At 39.6% G+C, this 16,885-nt stretch overlaps 1 protein-coding gene and 1 non-coding gene across 2 annotated transcripts in view; one reads left to right on the top strand and one right to left on the bottom strand.

The window, feature by feature from the left end:
• Positions 1–16,885, top strand: part of Esco1 (establishment of sister chromatid cohesion N-acetyltransferase 1) — a 61,997-nt gene that overhangs the window by 5,698 nt on the left and 39,414 nt on the right. Inside the window, 4 exon segments of the mRNA XM_028876699.2 lie at positions 7,691–7,767; positions 13,643–13,745; positions 14,216–15,070; positions 15,073–16,343. Of these exon segments, the coding sequence (XP_028732532.1) occupies positions 14,809–15,070; positions 15,073–16,343 (1,533 nt within the window). The 5' untranslated portion in view covers positions 7,691–7,767; positions 13,643–13,745; positions 14,216–14,808.
• Trnaa-agc lies at positions 2,107–2,179 on the bottom strand. Its single transcript has one exon. It is a non-coding gene; the product is annotated as a tRNA-Ala (tRNA).

Raw genomic sequence — 16,885 nt, 5'->3', positions numbered from 1 at the left:
GACTCACATGATTGAGGAGAACCATAGTACCTCTCTGGGAATTAGCTCACCTTTTTCAATTTCTCAGTTAGTAACTGTTCTATAATTGCTAATCTTGTCTGTCTCAACTAGGTGAATTTGCCTTTTGGAACACTTGGCAATCTCTGGATGTATTTTATCAATACTGGGAAAGGGGTGCTGTTGACATCTAATGGGTGTAGGCCACGGAGACTGATACTGGACATCCTCTGTTCACACAGCCAGATCTTCACTCCAGGGCCAGTGTCTGCTCCAGAATATTAATGCTGGTGAAGTTAATGAACCCTGCATTAGTATTGACTATCTGGTGGCTGCTCTGGGGTCAGAAACCCACTTTTATTTGCTTTGCTTATTTGTGTGTATGTGCGTGCTTGTAATATATGTGAAAGAGGACAACTTATGGGACTCACTGCTCTTCTTCCACTGTTTAGGTTCTGGGGATTGAAATATGGTGACCAGACTTGGCAGCAGCACCTTTGCCTGCTTGAACCCTGTCACTGGCCTCTACAGCTCACTCTAGGATAGGCCGGTGTGGAGACACTGAGTCTCACTTTATGGACTGCTTAAGACCTTTTGTTTTTTAAAAGTGGATGGTTGTGGGCTATAAAGACATTTAAAAAAAATTGCAGGAGACCATGGGAGTACACAGCAGGTGACAACTAGTGTTTGATGGTTGACCCACCAGACCCACCTGATGGGGAGCCCCACCTGGCAAGGCCATGGAGTCACTGACTGTAAATGTCTGTAATTTTTCTCATGTGCCACTTCACTTCTTCCCTAATAACAGCTATGGGTATTTTTCCCACTGCTGTGTGTTTATCTTGAGAAAATATTCCATCTTTGGGCACACATAGTTGTGGATGGTCAGAAAGATGATTTGTGTTTAAGTTGTATAATTCTGATGAATAGAAATAATACTAGACTATTTTTCATAACCGACGCAGGAAACTAACAATATTCTCAGTCACAAAGACAGCTAATTTTAGATTTCAGAACATATTATTCAAAACAGACTAGCTGCCCCCGTAGAGAACACACACACATAAGTTCCAGGTGTTTATTGCTAAATCAAGGTCAGAACTGAAGTAACTTTGGTAGACATAACCCTCTGCGGTAATTCTCTTTCTGCACGTTTCCCAACCACTCAAGGTTCAGCCAAACTGTTATTGTTAAGTCCTGAATTTCAATGTCATTCTCTGTTTGGGAAAGAGCTGTGTTCACTCCCAAGTGTAACTCACTGGTCAGTGTGACTTATGTGTTATGAGAGCCCACGTTGTGTGAAGGAGCTGCTGCTGTGTAGAGGAGCTGTGTAAAGAGCTAGCTGTGAGTATGCAAAGGGAGCTGAGGAGAGAGAATGAGTAACTCGGAGAAGAGAGCAAGAGAGATTTTTCAGAAAGAGATTCTGAGATGTATGTATGAAAGAGATGTAGCTGTGTGGTGTTGCTGGAGGGCTTCTCTCCAGGTTCCCCAAGCCCCACAGTCCCACAATCCACTTATAAAATAATCACTCAGATGCTTATAGTACTTATAAACTGTATGGCCGTGGTAGGCTTCTTGCTAACTGTTCTTTTATCTTAAATTAACCCATTTTTATAAATCTATACCCTGTCACGTGGCTGGTGGCTTACCGGCGTCTTTACATGCTGCTTGTCCTGGTGGTGGCTGCAGTGTCTCTCCCTCCTTCTTCCTGTTTCCCCAATTCTCCTCTCTCTTTGTCCCGCCTATACTTCCTGCCTGGTCACTGGCCATCAGTGTTTTATTTATATAGAGTGATATCCATAGCAGTGTGGAGACACATTTTCAGAGAAAGATTTTTTTTAAGATGAAGTAAAAGAGAAAGTTACTATCAGAAAGCGTGTTTTTCCTTATTTTCCCCTCAGAAAAAGTCTAGCCCTGGCTGCATTCAATGATTTTTTTTTTTGTTTGTTTGTTTTTTACTACCCTGGTGGTGACTGTAGGCCTGGCACCCTCCAGCTACTGAGATGTCTATTCACAACCCTGGAGCAGTTCTGGGAGCTAGTCTCTCAGACTAGACCTTTTGTTTTTTAAAAGTGGTTGATTGTGGGCTATAAAGACCTTTTTTTTTTTTTTGGAGCTGAGGATCGAACCCAGGGCCTTGTGCTTGCTAGGCAAGCGCTCTACCACTGAGCTAAATCCCCAACCCAAAGACCTTTTTTAAAAAAAAAAATCACACTCACAGGTTCTAGGGATTAGAACACAGATATGTCTTTGGGGGAATACCTGTTAGCCTATAACCAAAGAAGCTTGGAGAAAAAGGAATGGGTTGAAGAACCAGGTTGGTTGGTTTGTTCATTTCTGTTTAAAACTTTCTGTGGGTGTTTTCGCCTGTGTGTGTGTTTGGGCACCACATAAGATCAGTGCTCTTTGCGGCGGCGGCAGTTTCCTTATTGGTAGACCTGTCTAAAGGCTGTGGTCCCTTCTCTGTTTCTAAGTTCTCAGAATAGCAACAGGTGATCTTTTACATTTTAAATCAAGTTCTGTAGATTCTTTCTCAAACCACCCCTGAGGAAACAGGTGTGGTGGCACACATCTGTAATTGTAGCATTCAAAAGGCTGAGTGAGGCAGGAGGAAGAAGAGTACAAGGCCATCCTATAAAAGACTCTAGCACTGAGAAGTTAAGGCAGGCAGATTTGGTAAATTTGAGGCTAGCCTGGAATATTTAATTTTTACAAGTTACTTAAATTTTATTTTAACTGTATACATGTTTTGCTCCCATGTATGTTTTTGTACCACATGTCTGGTGCCCTCAGAGGCTAAAAGAGGGTATCACATCCCCTGGAACTAGAGTTACAGATGGTTGTGTGCTGGAGTCCAGCTCCAGTGGGGTTCAGGTTCCAAAGAGGAGGTGTGGAGTCGGCGAGGGGAAGGAGGAAACTGACACGATCTGAGTCAGGCGATCTGGGGTGGCTGCTGCTTGATTGAAAAAGGCTACACCTTTTATACACTGTAATTGCACAAAGGATTAGAAACGGGCCTATGAGCTGGGGTTGACCGGCCTTGACAAGTCACTAGGCACCACAGTCACGTAAGTGAGAGGCCACAAGTTCTACTTGCCAGAGATAAGGAGAATGACTCCCTTTGAAGCAAGCAGGAATAGAACTTCAAGCCCCTGAGGAAATGTGAGCCTTTGTTTAAATGCTTGACCTTGGGAGAAGGACTCTCAGGATCAGAAACTATTATAGAATATTGAAGTTTTTTATATGGCTTAGTTTATCTAAATAGCTAAAGCTTAAAATGAGTAAAGATGAAGCTAGACAAATATTACTGTGAACCTGACTAGACCTTAGAAATTTATAAATCTTGATTACCATATATGTCTTATTTATTCAATATACCTTATTTATCAAGCTTATGTAAACTAAATTTTCTAGCAGCTTTATCATGCTATATGGTCCTACAGTGGTGGGGATTTTTTTTTCCAAAGAATTATTTTGTTTAAAGAGGCTGTTGTTATATATACTCCTCATCCTCTACTGAAGTTCACACAAAAATTCCCAAAGCAAAGGCATAAGGAAAACTCCCATAACACTTTAATGATTAATTTTAATCATTAAAAATGAAAGTAGCCGGGCGGTGGTGGCACACGCCTTTAATCCCAGCACTCGGGAAGCAGAGGCAGGTGGATCTCTGTGAGTTCGAGGCCAGCCTGGGCTACCAAGTGAGCTCCAGGAAAGGCGCAAAGCTACGCAGAGAAACCCTGTCTCGAAAAACCAAAAAAAAAAAAAGAAAGTAAAAGGGTGCTGGAGAATTGGAGAATTGTGATCTGCAATGTCAGAATGCTAGACTTGGACAAGCAGCAGTGCTGTCCATGCCAGTTGTGAGCTACCAGGTGAGAGCTGAGATTTCAACCTCAGTCCTCTTTAATAGGTTTTGTTTTGTTTTCTTTTTCTTTCTTTCTTTCTTTCTTTCTTTTTTTTTTTTTTGAGACAGGCCTTCTCTGTGTAACAACCCTGGCTATCCTGGAACTTGCTTTGTAGACTAGGCTAGCCTCGAACTCGCAGCGATCCACCTGGCCCTGCCTCCCCAGTGCTGAGATTAAAGGTGTGCGCCATCACCGCCTGGCCTTTAATAGGTTTTCTGTACCTCAGTAGCAGTAAGCCGGATCACGCTGAATTGAAAAAGTAAAAAGAACAGGTTTATTTTGAGCAAAGCAACTCCTGGGTGAGTTCTCCAGCCCCCAGAGATCCAGGTGGGAGAAGAGGCAGGAGAAGTCATATGCCTGAACTAAAGCAGGGAGCTTAAATACCCTGTAGGCAAGGGGTGATGACGTGTCCTCCATAAGCTGGGTTTGTGCCCATGTATGGTACAGTTTAGGCAAGGACTTGGCCCGCTGGTAACTTAAGGGGAGGAGTCACCATAGTCACCATAGTCGCCAAGAATGGGAAACTTGGCTTTTGGGTGCCTTTTCTTTGTTGGAGATTTTCTGAGAGGGTGGGGTTTGGAGAGAGAGGAATGGGGCTTTCCATGTCAAGCAGGGGTGAGCTGGAGGTTCCAGCTGAATACTCTGGTAGAGCAACAAGTGATCTTAATCTCCGAGCATCTCTTCAGCCTCATAACCTAGAGTATTGAGTTCAAAGCCAGCTGAGTTTACACAACAAGATTCAGTCAATGTTACATAGCAAGATCCAGGCTCAAAAAACAAAAAGAACTGGTGAGATTGCTCAGTGAGTAAAGGTTCTTGCTACTAAGCCTGACAATTGTGTTTGAGCCTAGGGAACTACGTGGTGGAAGGAGAGAGCCAACTTCCGTGAGCTGGCCTCTAATTGCCACATGTGCAAATGTGTGTGGGCATGTACATACACAAATGTAATAAAATTTTTCTTGTCGGTGGGTGGCATACTACTAGCACTCTAGGTGGCTCTCTGTGAGTTCAAGGCCAGCCTGGTCTACAGAGTTCCAGGATAGCCAAGACTGTTACACAGAGAAACCCTGCCAAAAAAAAAAAAAAAAAAAAAAAAAAAGAAAGAAAGAAAGAAAAAGAAAAATGTAATCAATTTTTTAATAGACAAAAGCTCTGAAAAGATGTTTTTCCATAAAAAGATGTACAAATGTCCATTAAACACATGGTGATTAATATTACTATCAATTAGGTAACCACAGACCAAACTATGAGATAACACTTTAGACTGCAAAAGGTAAATAAATATTATAAAACAGCAATAATAAAACATGTTGACAGGTTGTGAAGAAATTACTCAACATAGCTTCGTAGAATGTAAAATGTTTGCTGAGAATGGAACCCTAGTCCTTTGGAAAAAAACCAGCCTTCTTAACTGCTGAGACATGTCTCTATCCTTTATTTATTTAAAGACAGGTTCTTAAAAATACTAATCCTACTGGGCAAGAATAAGACCACTACTACAATTTTTGAGCCAAATTTGAAGTAAGCTTTTAAAAATACTGGCCAGGATGATAGATACTGGCCAGGTCATACCTAGGATTCCCAGAGTACATTAGCAAATTATATTATTCAGGGGTTATAAAGGCAAGACCCCCAAGCATATGCATCCCCACCTATGTCCAGTCACAGGTAGGCATATATCCTGATGAACTTCTTGCCTGCTTACTCCACCTACATACATGATCAAGCACATCCCGTGTATGGGCAGCCACAGCTTGTTTATAGAAGTGAAAATACTTGGCTTGTTGTCGTACATGAACAAGAGCCTGAAGCATTCCAGGAAGTTATCTGTCCTTGGGCAAGTGGGGCTCACAGGTTAGAGTCATTAGTTTTATAGATCTCTTATGTGCAATAATTTAAACCTAAAGCATGTTAGCCCTCACAATTCTCGTCGTGTAACTGTGCTGGCCTGGAACTCACAGAGAGACCTGGCTGTCCTTGCCTCCCATGCTAGGATTAAAGGGGGGTGCCACTATGTACCACTTCTTTTTCCAAGGTAGGTCCAGACTGCCAAGTCATTTGCTGAATTAAAATTTTTAGAAATAGTGGTGGCGGTGCATGCTTGGGAGGCAGAGGTTGGCAGATCTCTGAGTAGGCCAATCTGGTCTACAGAGTGAGTTCCAGGACAGCCAGGGATACAGAGAAGCCCTGTCTTGAAAAAAATAAAATGAAAAAAAAAATTTTTTTTTTTTTTTAAGAAATTGAGGTAGTAGAAGTAAACTTTTAAAGGGATAGTGTCTTATTGTATTGCTTAGAGTGGTCCAAACTCCTGGGCTCGGGGATCCCTTATGAGTCATCCTCCTAAGTAACTGGGACTATATGCTTGGGCCACAACATTGAGCTAATCCACCATTCAAAAACATTTTTAAAAAATTATATGTATGTAATGATTATGGGAGATATGGTCTCATAAATTCCAATTGGTTTGGAAATCTCTAGATAGCTAAGAATATCCTGGAACTACTCATCTTCCTGCCTTCGTCTCCCAAGTGCTGGCCATGTGCCCTATGCCTGGATTTTATTATTGTTTTGGGGTTACATAAAGCCATTTTCAGGCAAGTTTAAATTTTCTTTGAGCGTCTCTCCCTACTACTACTACTAATCTCCCATTAGTCGCCTGTGGTGATTATATTGTGTACCCTAATAAATTTGCCTGAGGATCCAGACAGAGCCAGCCACTAGATTAGACATAGAGGTCAGGCAGTGGTGTCACACAACTTTAATCCCAGCACTTGAGATCTCATGCATTTGCTTGGGAAACACACATCCCTTTAATCCCAGGAAGTAATATGGCAGGGCAGAGAAAGGTATATAAAGTGTGAGGAGACAGTTTAGACTGAGGGTTTTGTAGAGGTAAGAACTAGTGGCTGGCTGTTCTGCTTCCCTGGTCTTTCAGCTTTCACCCTGATATCTGAGTTTTTTGTTATATGACCATCTAAGATTCAAACAGTCTCCTTTGTTCCCCATACAGTTTTCCTTGTTCATGTCATCAAGTACAATCATGATTTTTGTGTATTTATAAAGTCTAAGATCCACAAATGAGAGCAAACTTGTGATACTTGTTTTTCTGAGACTGACTGAATTCATGCTTAATATAATAATTTCCAGTTTCATCTATTTTCCTACAAATGATACAATTTCAGTTTTCTTTATGGCTGAAAAAAATTCCATTGTGTTTATAAAATTACATTTTCTTTGTCTGTTTCTGTGTTATCCCATGACTTAGCTATTGAGAATAGGACTGGAGTAAACATTGATATGCAAGTATCTCTGTAATACGTATTATCTGGGTGTCTTTTGGGTAAATATGGAAAAGTGGGATATCTGGGTCATACTCTGCTTTAAAAATTAGTTGATTGATTGATTAATTAATTAATTAATTATTATTTTTTTTGGAGACAGGTTTCTTCTGTGTAGCCCTGGCTGCCCTCGAACTCAGATCTGCCTGCCTCTGCCTCTGAAGTGCTGGGATTATTAATTTTTTGTTATACTTTTTTTGTTTTTTTGAGACAAGGTTTCTTTGTGTAACCCTGGCTTTACTGGAACTCTCTATGTAGACCATGCTGGCCTCAAACTCACAGAGATCCGCCTGCCTCTGCCTCCCGAGTAGAGTGCTGAGAATAAAGGTGTGTGCCACCACTGCCCAGCTTGGCAGGTTTAATAACAATACTTTTCTAGTTTTTGAATTATGTATTTTTTCAACAGCTTGTTTTTGCTGTAGCTATAGAATTCTTTTTTTTTTCTTCCAGGTTCCCAAGTATACAGTTGTAATTAGATTAACATTGAGAAACTTAAAAAGGTAATACAGGATTTCGATTTCATTAAGGTAAGTGGCTTCTATTAATTTTGTGTATTTTGAGATGATTAAAAGGCTAGATATGCTTTATATTTTCAGGGAAGTTTAATTTTATACTTTTATTTGTTTTAACTTTGTATGTATGAATGTTTTGCATATATGCATGTATGTACACCATGTGTTTCTTGTTGGATCCCCTGGAACTGAAGTTATGAGTAGTTGTGAGCCACATAGGTGCTAGGATTCGAACCTGTATCCTCTGGAAGATCGTATTCATGGCTGACTTGGACCTTGTAGGCTAAGCTGGCTTTGATCTGAGTGCTGAGATTAAAGGTGTGCATACCACACCCAGCTTAAAATTTCTATTTTGTGTTTTATCGATGGGTGTTTTGCCTATGTGTATGTCTGCATTTGGAGGTCACAAGAGGGTATCAGATCCTGCAGCTGGAGTTATAGAAGGCTGTGAGCTGCCCTGAAGGTGCTGGGAACCTAGGCTGATCCTCTGGAAGGGCAGCCAGTGCTCTTAACTGCTGTCTCTTAGCTCCTACAGCTTTCCACTCATTCATTCATTTATTATTTATTTATTGTGTACACAGATGTATGTATGTGCCTGCCAGATTATGTGCATGGAGGTCAGAGAAATCAGTTCTCTAGTTCTACCATATGGGTTCTGGAGATCAAAGTGAGGTCAGGCCTTAGGCTTGGTATCAGATGCCTATTTCTGCTGACTCATCTTGTGTGAATGTAGTACAACATTTCAGTAGCTATGTAATGAAAAGTATGCTTTTCTCCTGCTCCTAACACTGGTCCCACAGTATTTCCAGAAATCATCACTGTCTCCTCCTCCAGTCCTCCAGTCACTGTGTGCATAAACACGGGTGTGTGTGTTGGTTCCTCCACATAACTGCATGAAGTTCACCCTGTTCTTTATCTTGCCTTTTTGGTTTAATTATGGTTTTTGGCTGTTGGAACCTATCGGTTTTAGCTTATTTGTTGAACACCTGTATCAGAGTATGATTATATGATAAATTTTAGTTTTTTAAATTTGATTTCTTAAAGACTGAATTTGGTGTATTTTGATGGACACTTGTGGAAATCAACATCACATTCAAAATAAGAACATTTTCATCACCCCTTAGATTACATCATTTCCTCCCTGACATTTAACCCTTGGCTACATCTGATCTGCTTTCTGTCACTGTGAAACTTGACTTTTTTATAATTTCATGAAAAGTAGACTCTTACAGTGTGTGTTTGTGTATAGCTTCTGCTGCTCAGCATGGTTATGAGAGTCACCCTTGTTCTTTATACTAGTATGTTCTTTTGTTTACTGGGTAGTTTCTACTGTAGTGATATGTCGTTCTTGTCTATCCCCACATGACTTACGAGTTGTCTCTCAGGTACTTTGGGTTTTCAGATTTTGGTTATGGTACATGAAGCTGTTTTGAAGGTTTTTGAACCAGTCTTTATTGTGTGTGGACTTAGGTGGATTATTAAAGATCTTCCTGCCTAAACTTTGATTAGAGCCAAGATTTTCTCTTTCCTTTTTTTTTTTTTCCAAAGAAGTTTGGTAACTTTAGGTCTTTGATCAACCTGAAATTACTTTTGTGGATTGTCTGAGGTAAGGGATGATGAAAATGGTATTGATGAAGATGTTCTTGCTTTTTCTTTGTTTTTTTGTTTTTTTGGTTTTTCGAGACAGGGTTTCTCTGTGTAGCTTTGCACCTTTCTTGGAACTCACTTTGGAGACCAGGCTGGTCTCGAACTCACAGAGATCCGCCTGCCTCTGCCTCCCTAGTGCTGGGATTAAAGGCGTGCGCCACCACCGCCCAGCTGTTCTTGCTTTTCTTATTTTCCTGTTTCTACTGCTGCTTCCTATCGGTCCAGTACTGGTGCTTTTCCATTTGTTAAAGACCAGTTTCCATTGGTTTGTTGTGTTGAAATCTGATTTGATCCTCACGTAGTGCATAGGCCTGTAATCCCAGCTCTTAGAAAGTTGAAGCCTGTGAGGCCCTACACCAGCCAGGGTGTGAGTTGATGTCTGTGGCTCTTGTTACGATTGAGGGCCCTGTGGATACTCAGAGTCTGGTCGGCCACCTGAGACCATGTTGGTGTCTGAGGGCCATGCTGTCGCGGGGCAGTGGTAATGTCTGAGCCTGATCTGCAGCTGTGGACTGAGTCTCTGGTCCTGTATCTTTTGATCTCTGTGGCCCATGTTACCACAGTGGCTATAGAAATAATGCGTGTTGAAATCTGAGGGCTGAGTCTAGCTTAAACCTGTCCTCACTGTCCCCCTGTGGCATGGGCCTAGAAGAGCTGGCTCTGCCTCTTGCCCAAGGACAGTAGTCTCAGAGGCCTTGGACTGACATAATCATCTACTACTATCCAGACTCACATCCAAGACTTTGAGTTAGCCCACTCCAGTCTCTACCCATCTATGACCTACGGGAATCTGTGGGGACTGGTCCTGTGAACTATAGCTGCAAGATCTCCACGACTAGGGGCAGTAGCAGGGTGTCGGAGAGCAGTTTTGGTGAGAGTCCAGTATTGATGGTGTGCTAGAAGCCAGAGGCCTTGAACCAGACCAATAACTCATTGCAATGAACATTTGCAAGGAAAGCTGAGTGGATATGTATGACATACTTGCTCCTAATGTCACTAAGGTGCATGAAGAGGTGTTGGACAGGCAGGAAAAAGGGAGGAGTGAAGTGGTCTTTTTGTTTGGCTTTGTTTTTAATTTATGAAAAAACATTTTTATTGGTGTTCTTACCTGTATGTACGTCTGTGTGAGGGTGGTGGATCTTGGAGTTACAGATAGTTGTCAGCTGCCATGTGGGTACTAGGAATTGAACCCCAGTTCTCTGGAAGAGCAGTCAGTGCTCTTAACTGCTGAGCCATTTCTCCAGCCCCTTTAATTAATATTTTTTAAATTTTCTCTTGTGGGGGAATGTTATGGGGATGAGGGGTGGATATGGAGGGACTGGGAAATGAGTGGGATTGGGGTGCATGATGTGAAATTTCCAAAGAATCAATAAGAAATTATGTTTAAAAAAAAAAAAAAAGGAAGTTGAGGCAGGATTAATGATAGTTCAAGGTAAGCTTGGGCTGTATACTGAGACCCTGTTGGAGGAGTGGGAATGAAATGTTTGTGGATCTGCTTCTCCATTCTATGTTTTTCTCTCTGTCCTTGTCAGTGTTATGTTGATTTATAGTAAGCTTGGAAATGGGTTATTGTCAATGTTTCATCAGCCCCTTTTTTGGTAGGGAGAGGGCACTATTGGAGATTGAATTTAGGACCTCACACACAATAGACGGGTACAACTTTGCTTTTTTACTTTTTAAAATATTTACTTATTTTTATGTGTATATGTATCTTGTGCCCATGGAGGCCAGAAGAGGGCATAGGATCCCCTGAAACTGGAGTCATAGGTGGTTTTAAGCTGCCTGATGGGTTCTGGGAATTGAATCCAGATCCTTTGCCAGAGCCAAATGCTCCTTACTGCTGAACTGTCTCTTCAGCTCTTTTGTTTTTTGAGACAGGGTTTCTCTATGTTGCCCTGGCTGTGCGGGATCTTGCTCTGTAGACCAGGCTGGGCTCGAGCTCAGGGGTCCACCTGTCTGTGCTCCTGAGTGCTGTGATTAATAGTGTGCTCCACTATGAGGCCTGGTTTTCTCTTTTTAAAGTAGTTCTTTGGCTTTTATACATGATTCACATGTATGTGTATATATATATATATATATATATTTTTTTTTTTTCTTTTGAGACAGAATCTCATGTAGTCAAGGTGACTGTTCACAAGCTTGCTATATAGCCTAGCATGACCTTGGACTTTTGAGCCTCTCATTTCTATTTGTAATTGATGGGATTACATTCATGCACTGCCAAGATCCACTTTAAAAACAAAATTATTTTTTTGGGCTGACATGGTGGTGTACTCCTGAGGCAGATTTCTATGAGTTCCTAGGCGACCAAAATTGTGTGGTGTGGTAGTTTGAATAAAAATGGCCCTCATAGGCTCATAATGGTTAGTCATCAGGGAGAGAAACTCTTTGATAGGATAACAGGATAATAATGATAAGGATATTTCTGTGTTAGAGGAAGTGTGTCTCTGGTGGTAGGCTTTGAGGTGTCAAGAGCCCATGCCAAGGCTATAGTCTCCTCCTCTCTGCCTGTGGATCATGATGTAGCTCTTAGCTACTCCCCATTACCTGCTTGCACATTGCCACCATGAGGATAATGGACTAAGCCTTTGAAACTGTAAGCATGCCCTCAGTTAAATGCTTTCTTTTATAAGAGTTGCCTTAACAAAAAAAAAAAAAAAAAAAAAAAAAGAGTTGCCTTGTTCTTTACAGCAATAGAACAGTGACTAAGACACATCTAAAATAAAATAAATTTGAAATAAAATTTAAAATCAGGGTGTCACTTTGTATTTGAAAAGCTTGTGGGACTTGCTGAGAATTAAGTTGAATTTTGGAACTACTTTAACACAGTTGAATGATATTCTATTGTATAATTGTCATCAATGATAGAAGCAGTATTACAGTGATACTTATTTGTTGGGGTAGTTTGTTGAAATGGTATTGAAATCAACTTTGTGATTATATGTATCTATGCATTCATATAGGAATATTTGTAAAGTCCTGGAAATAAATTTTTTTGAAATTCAGTATTTATGGTTTTTATTTTGTCTGTGTATGTGTAGAGTATGTGTGTATACATGTTTGTATGTGTGCATGGGCATATATGTGTGGATACCAGAGGTTGACACACAGTGACTTTCTGTATTGTTCTTCCCCTTATTTTTTACTTATTTAGAGACAAGGGTCTCACAGTGTAGCTCTGACTGTCTTAGAGCTCACTATGTAGACCAGGCTGGCCTTGACTCACAGAGATTCACTTGCCTCTGCCTCCTGCGAGTGCTGGGATTAAAGGCGTGCTCCACCATGCCTGGCTTCCTATTGGTGGTTCTTTAGGGATTTATTTATTTATTTTTTAAAAAATTATTTATTCATTTTTTTATTTATGTACATGTGCCTTTGTGAGCTTATGTGCACATATTCTTGCAGGTGCACAGAGGCCAGAGAACATTGAATGCTCTTGAACTGGATTTAAAGATAGTCGTGAGCTGCCTTATGTGGAAACTGGAAACTGAACCTGGGTCCTTTGCAAAAGCAATAATTGTTCTTAACCATTGGGCCATTTCCCCATTGTCTTTAGTCTTTTAGTTTTTTTTAATATCCTATTCTGTTTGTTTGTTTGTTTATTATTTGAGGCAGGGTTTCCTGTAGCTTGAGGATGGCCTTAATCCTAATCAACCTGCCTTTATTTCCAAGTGCTGGAATTACAGACTTGTACCGCTACACCTGACTTTGAGGGGCTATGGATCAAAGTCCAATGGGGTTTTGTGCATTCTAGGCAATCACTCTACCAAGTGAGCTACATTACCAGCTCTTAATGTCTTTTTTACTTCTATTTACTATTTCAGTATTGTTCATTTAGTTCATAGATTTTCTTCTTTACCTACTAAATGTTTTTAATTAAATCAGCTTTACTTATATGTCTCATTTTTTTCTACCTATATATATGTAGTTTTTCCTCATGAAATTTTGCTTTGTTAGTTTAATATATTTAATGTTTACTTTGTGAATTGTTTTTTACATTTTAAAACTTTTTTCCAAAGTATATAATGGATGTATACTGTTTAAATGGATGCATGTACCATAGTGTTCTTCAAAATAGAAATAATGAAATTGAATGCTATGTGTAAAATGAGCTTTGATAAATAATAGACTAATTATAGAATAATAGGGTAGAGTTATAGGATATTTGATGAGAGGTTAGTTGATGATTACATCTTTATCTTTTTAAACATTTTAAGTAGGTTTTTGTTTGTTTGTGTTTTAGGCGCTGTATAATATGTTAAGAAGAGATTATAAGGAATGGTGTTAGCAGATTATCTTGAGTTATGGTGGCTGAAACATCAGTTCTATCTTGTGGGAAAAGAACTGTAAGTGAATCTCAAGAGATAGGTTAATTTTTAAGTTTATTCTGTATTTTCAATAGGATAGATTGCTATTGAAGAATCTATTTGGGAGGGGTTGGAGAAGTGGCTCAGTGGTTTAGAGTAGTCGTTGCACTTGCAGAGGACCTGAGTTCTCTGCCCAGCACCCACATGTTGACTCACAACCATCCAGATCATTGGTACCTCCTGTCCTAGGGGATCCAATGTCCCTTTCTGACCTATGGGCACCAAGTATGCATGTGGTACATATATTCAGGCAAAATATTTATACATTTAAAATAAGTGTAAAAAATGGAAAAATATATTTGGAGAGATTTCATTGTGTTATTCTAAAGAATGTAGTATAAAAGGAGTTAAATTTTATTTAAATTGAGGTATTTCTCTGCATAGTATTATCATTGACCTGCTTCTTGGATTAAATAAAACTTAATGTCTTTTTTTGTTTAATTTTTCAGAAATGGCAGCATAAAAGGAAATTTATATTAATAGAGTACTTTACGAAGCGAAGGAAATTAAATAGCCACAAACCAACACACTTGGAAACCAAGGAAAGAAACCTGTTAGCCATAAGACATGTTACAAGTGCATCAGCGTCCAGTAGCTGTAGCCTTCAGAAGAAAAAAGTTGTCAGAAATTTTGTCAAAGCAGACAGGTCAGTGATAAATAACTCCTAGTAATAGGGTTAGGCCTGAAACTAAAGTAATTAAAACAAATTGGATCTGAATGAAGTTTATTTTCATTAAAAAAATAAAAACTTCTGGAAATATTAAATTAGAATTAAATTTTCTTCAGATTTCCATTTCCCTACTCAGCAAAATCATAAAGCAAATATCTTGCAGCATTTACGCCAGCTTTTTTCATGTCTTAGGAATTTCAGAGAGCAACCTTACTTGAAACAACCTGATATTTCTGTTGGAAATGTACATCAGTATAAGTTAAAGTTGGTTTTTAAGATCTACTCAGTAATAATACTAAGTACTTAGCATCTGAATCTACCTGGACACAGTCCTCAAAAACTCCTCAGAAAGGAAGACATTACTCAGGAATAATGTCCATTCAGGAGAAATCAAAACAAAATTCCTCCAAAGTTACTAAAGAAATTGAAGATGAGAATTTAGAACTAGAAATTCAAAGTTCTCAAAACAGTTTAGCAAAGAAACCAGGTTCCAAGGAAGCTGTAAAGGCACTGGTTAGATCCTCCAACGAGAGTAAAATAAATCAGCCTGAATTGGGAAAACGAATGAATACAAGGTCAGCATCAGCAGCTGATAAAAATGCAACTAAATCCATTAATAATAATATGGTAACTGTGAAGGACAATCACAAGAATCTACAAAAAAGAAGAGATTATGTCAGGAAAAATTAGTGCTTGGAACCTTCAAAGGAAATGAGCAATTTAACCGGAGATCACAAAGACTACAACAGTTAAGTGAGTGTTCAACCAGGTCTTTGCGCAGTAGAGAGATTCAGAGTCAGATTCAGGCAGTGACACAGAATTTGCAGCCAACAAGAAGAGAACAGTGTAACAGTACTCAAAGTAAATCTAATAAAGTTACAGTAAATCAAAAGCATGTGAAAAGAAAAGTGCTTGAAATAAAGTCTGATTGTAAGGAGGACAGAAATTCAGTTACGAATGAAGTAATACATTCTCCCAAAGGAAAGAAGCTCAAAGTACAACACGAGACAGCCTATACTTGTAGTTCTCAGTGCATTCCAGGATCTGAAAAGTGTTTCCAGAAGACTGTTAGAAAAGAAGAATCAAAACCTGTGCCTGTAACTTCTGAGGTTAGAAAATTAAAAACAGCTACTTCAGTGGTCTCTAAAAAGAATGAACCAAGGAAATCAGCTCATACTCAAGTAAATACTAGCACAAAATCCCCCCAAATTCCACAGCCATTAGTGCCTGAACAAAGTATTGATCCTGAATTGGAGCAAGCTGGAAAGAGCAAGCGAGGTAGCATTCTCCAACTTTGTGAAGAAATTGCTGGTGAAATTGAATCAGATACTGTAGAGGTGAAAAGGGAATGGTCACACATGGCAAGTGTAAAGGAGGAGAAGCCTGCAGATGTCAAACCGGAAGGGACTGATGCTGAACCACAAATGCTCCATCAGAAAGAAACAAACCAGGATGTGCAGTGTAACCGTTTCTTCCCCAGTAGGAAGACAAAGCCTGTGAAATGCATACTAAATGGAATAAACAGCTCCACTAAGAGGAACTCCAACTGGACTAAAATTAAACTCTCAAAATTTAACTCTGTGCAGCAACATAAATTGGACTCTCAAGTATCTCCTAAATTGGGCTTATTACGAACTGGTTTTTCACCACCAGTTTTAGAAATGCCTCATCCAGTGTCTCAAAGTACATTTTTAGAGATGAAACCACATAGTAATGTAACTTGCCAACATGATAAAATGAAAGGAATTAAGTCTGAAGAAGTTAAAATTAATAATATTGCAATTGAAATTAATAAAGCCACGAAAGGGGCTCCTGGAAATTGTCATTTGGATAATCATATTAAACCCTCTCCTGACTCACCATCGGATAATCAGATGAAACATTCTTGTGAGTCAGCACCAGATAAGGTAATCATCTTTATTATGTGCGATAGAGGTGCCACGTTCTTTCTTCTTATAACTTTATGAAGCATTTTATATCAAGATATTGATAAAGTTGTTAACTGTCTTAGAGTGATGAAACTGAGCAACTAGCTTTGCGCCTTTCCTGGAGCTCACTTGGTAGCCCAGGCTGGCCTCGAACTCACAGAGATCCACCTGGCTCTGCCTCCCGAGTGCTGGGATTAAAGGCGTGCGCCACCACTGCCCGGCGTTTCCATGTTTTTTTTACCATTTTTATTTTATGGAAAGCATAACTGGAATTCTAGCTTTTAAACTTATCACACAAAAGTAGTTCCTTTTTAAGAAAGTTTAATTTTAACAACGGAAAGCACATCTCTTAGTGATTTAAATCTAGAACTTAGAACTTGTGCCCATTTCTGAGATATTAACATTTTTGGGTTGGAGTTATATAGTTCAGTAGTAGAGGGCTTGCCTAGCATGTGTGAGTCCTTGTCCCCCTACCCCACAAAAGAAACCTTAAAGTTTATTCAATTGTGATAAAACAACCT

Source organism: Peromyscus leucopus, chromosome 19, assembly GCF_004664715.2.
Source record: "Peromyscus leucopus breed LL Stock chromosome 19, UCI_PerLeu_2.1, whole genome shotgun sequence".
Taxonomy (NCBI): domain Eukaryota; kingdom Metazoa; phylum Chordata; class Mammalia; order Rodentia; family Cricetidae; genus Peromyscus; species Peromyscus leucopus.
This window is presented reverse-complemented; position numbering and strand designations above follow the sequence as displayed.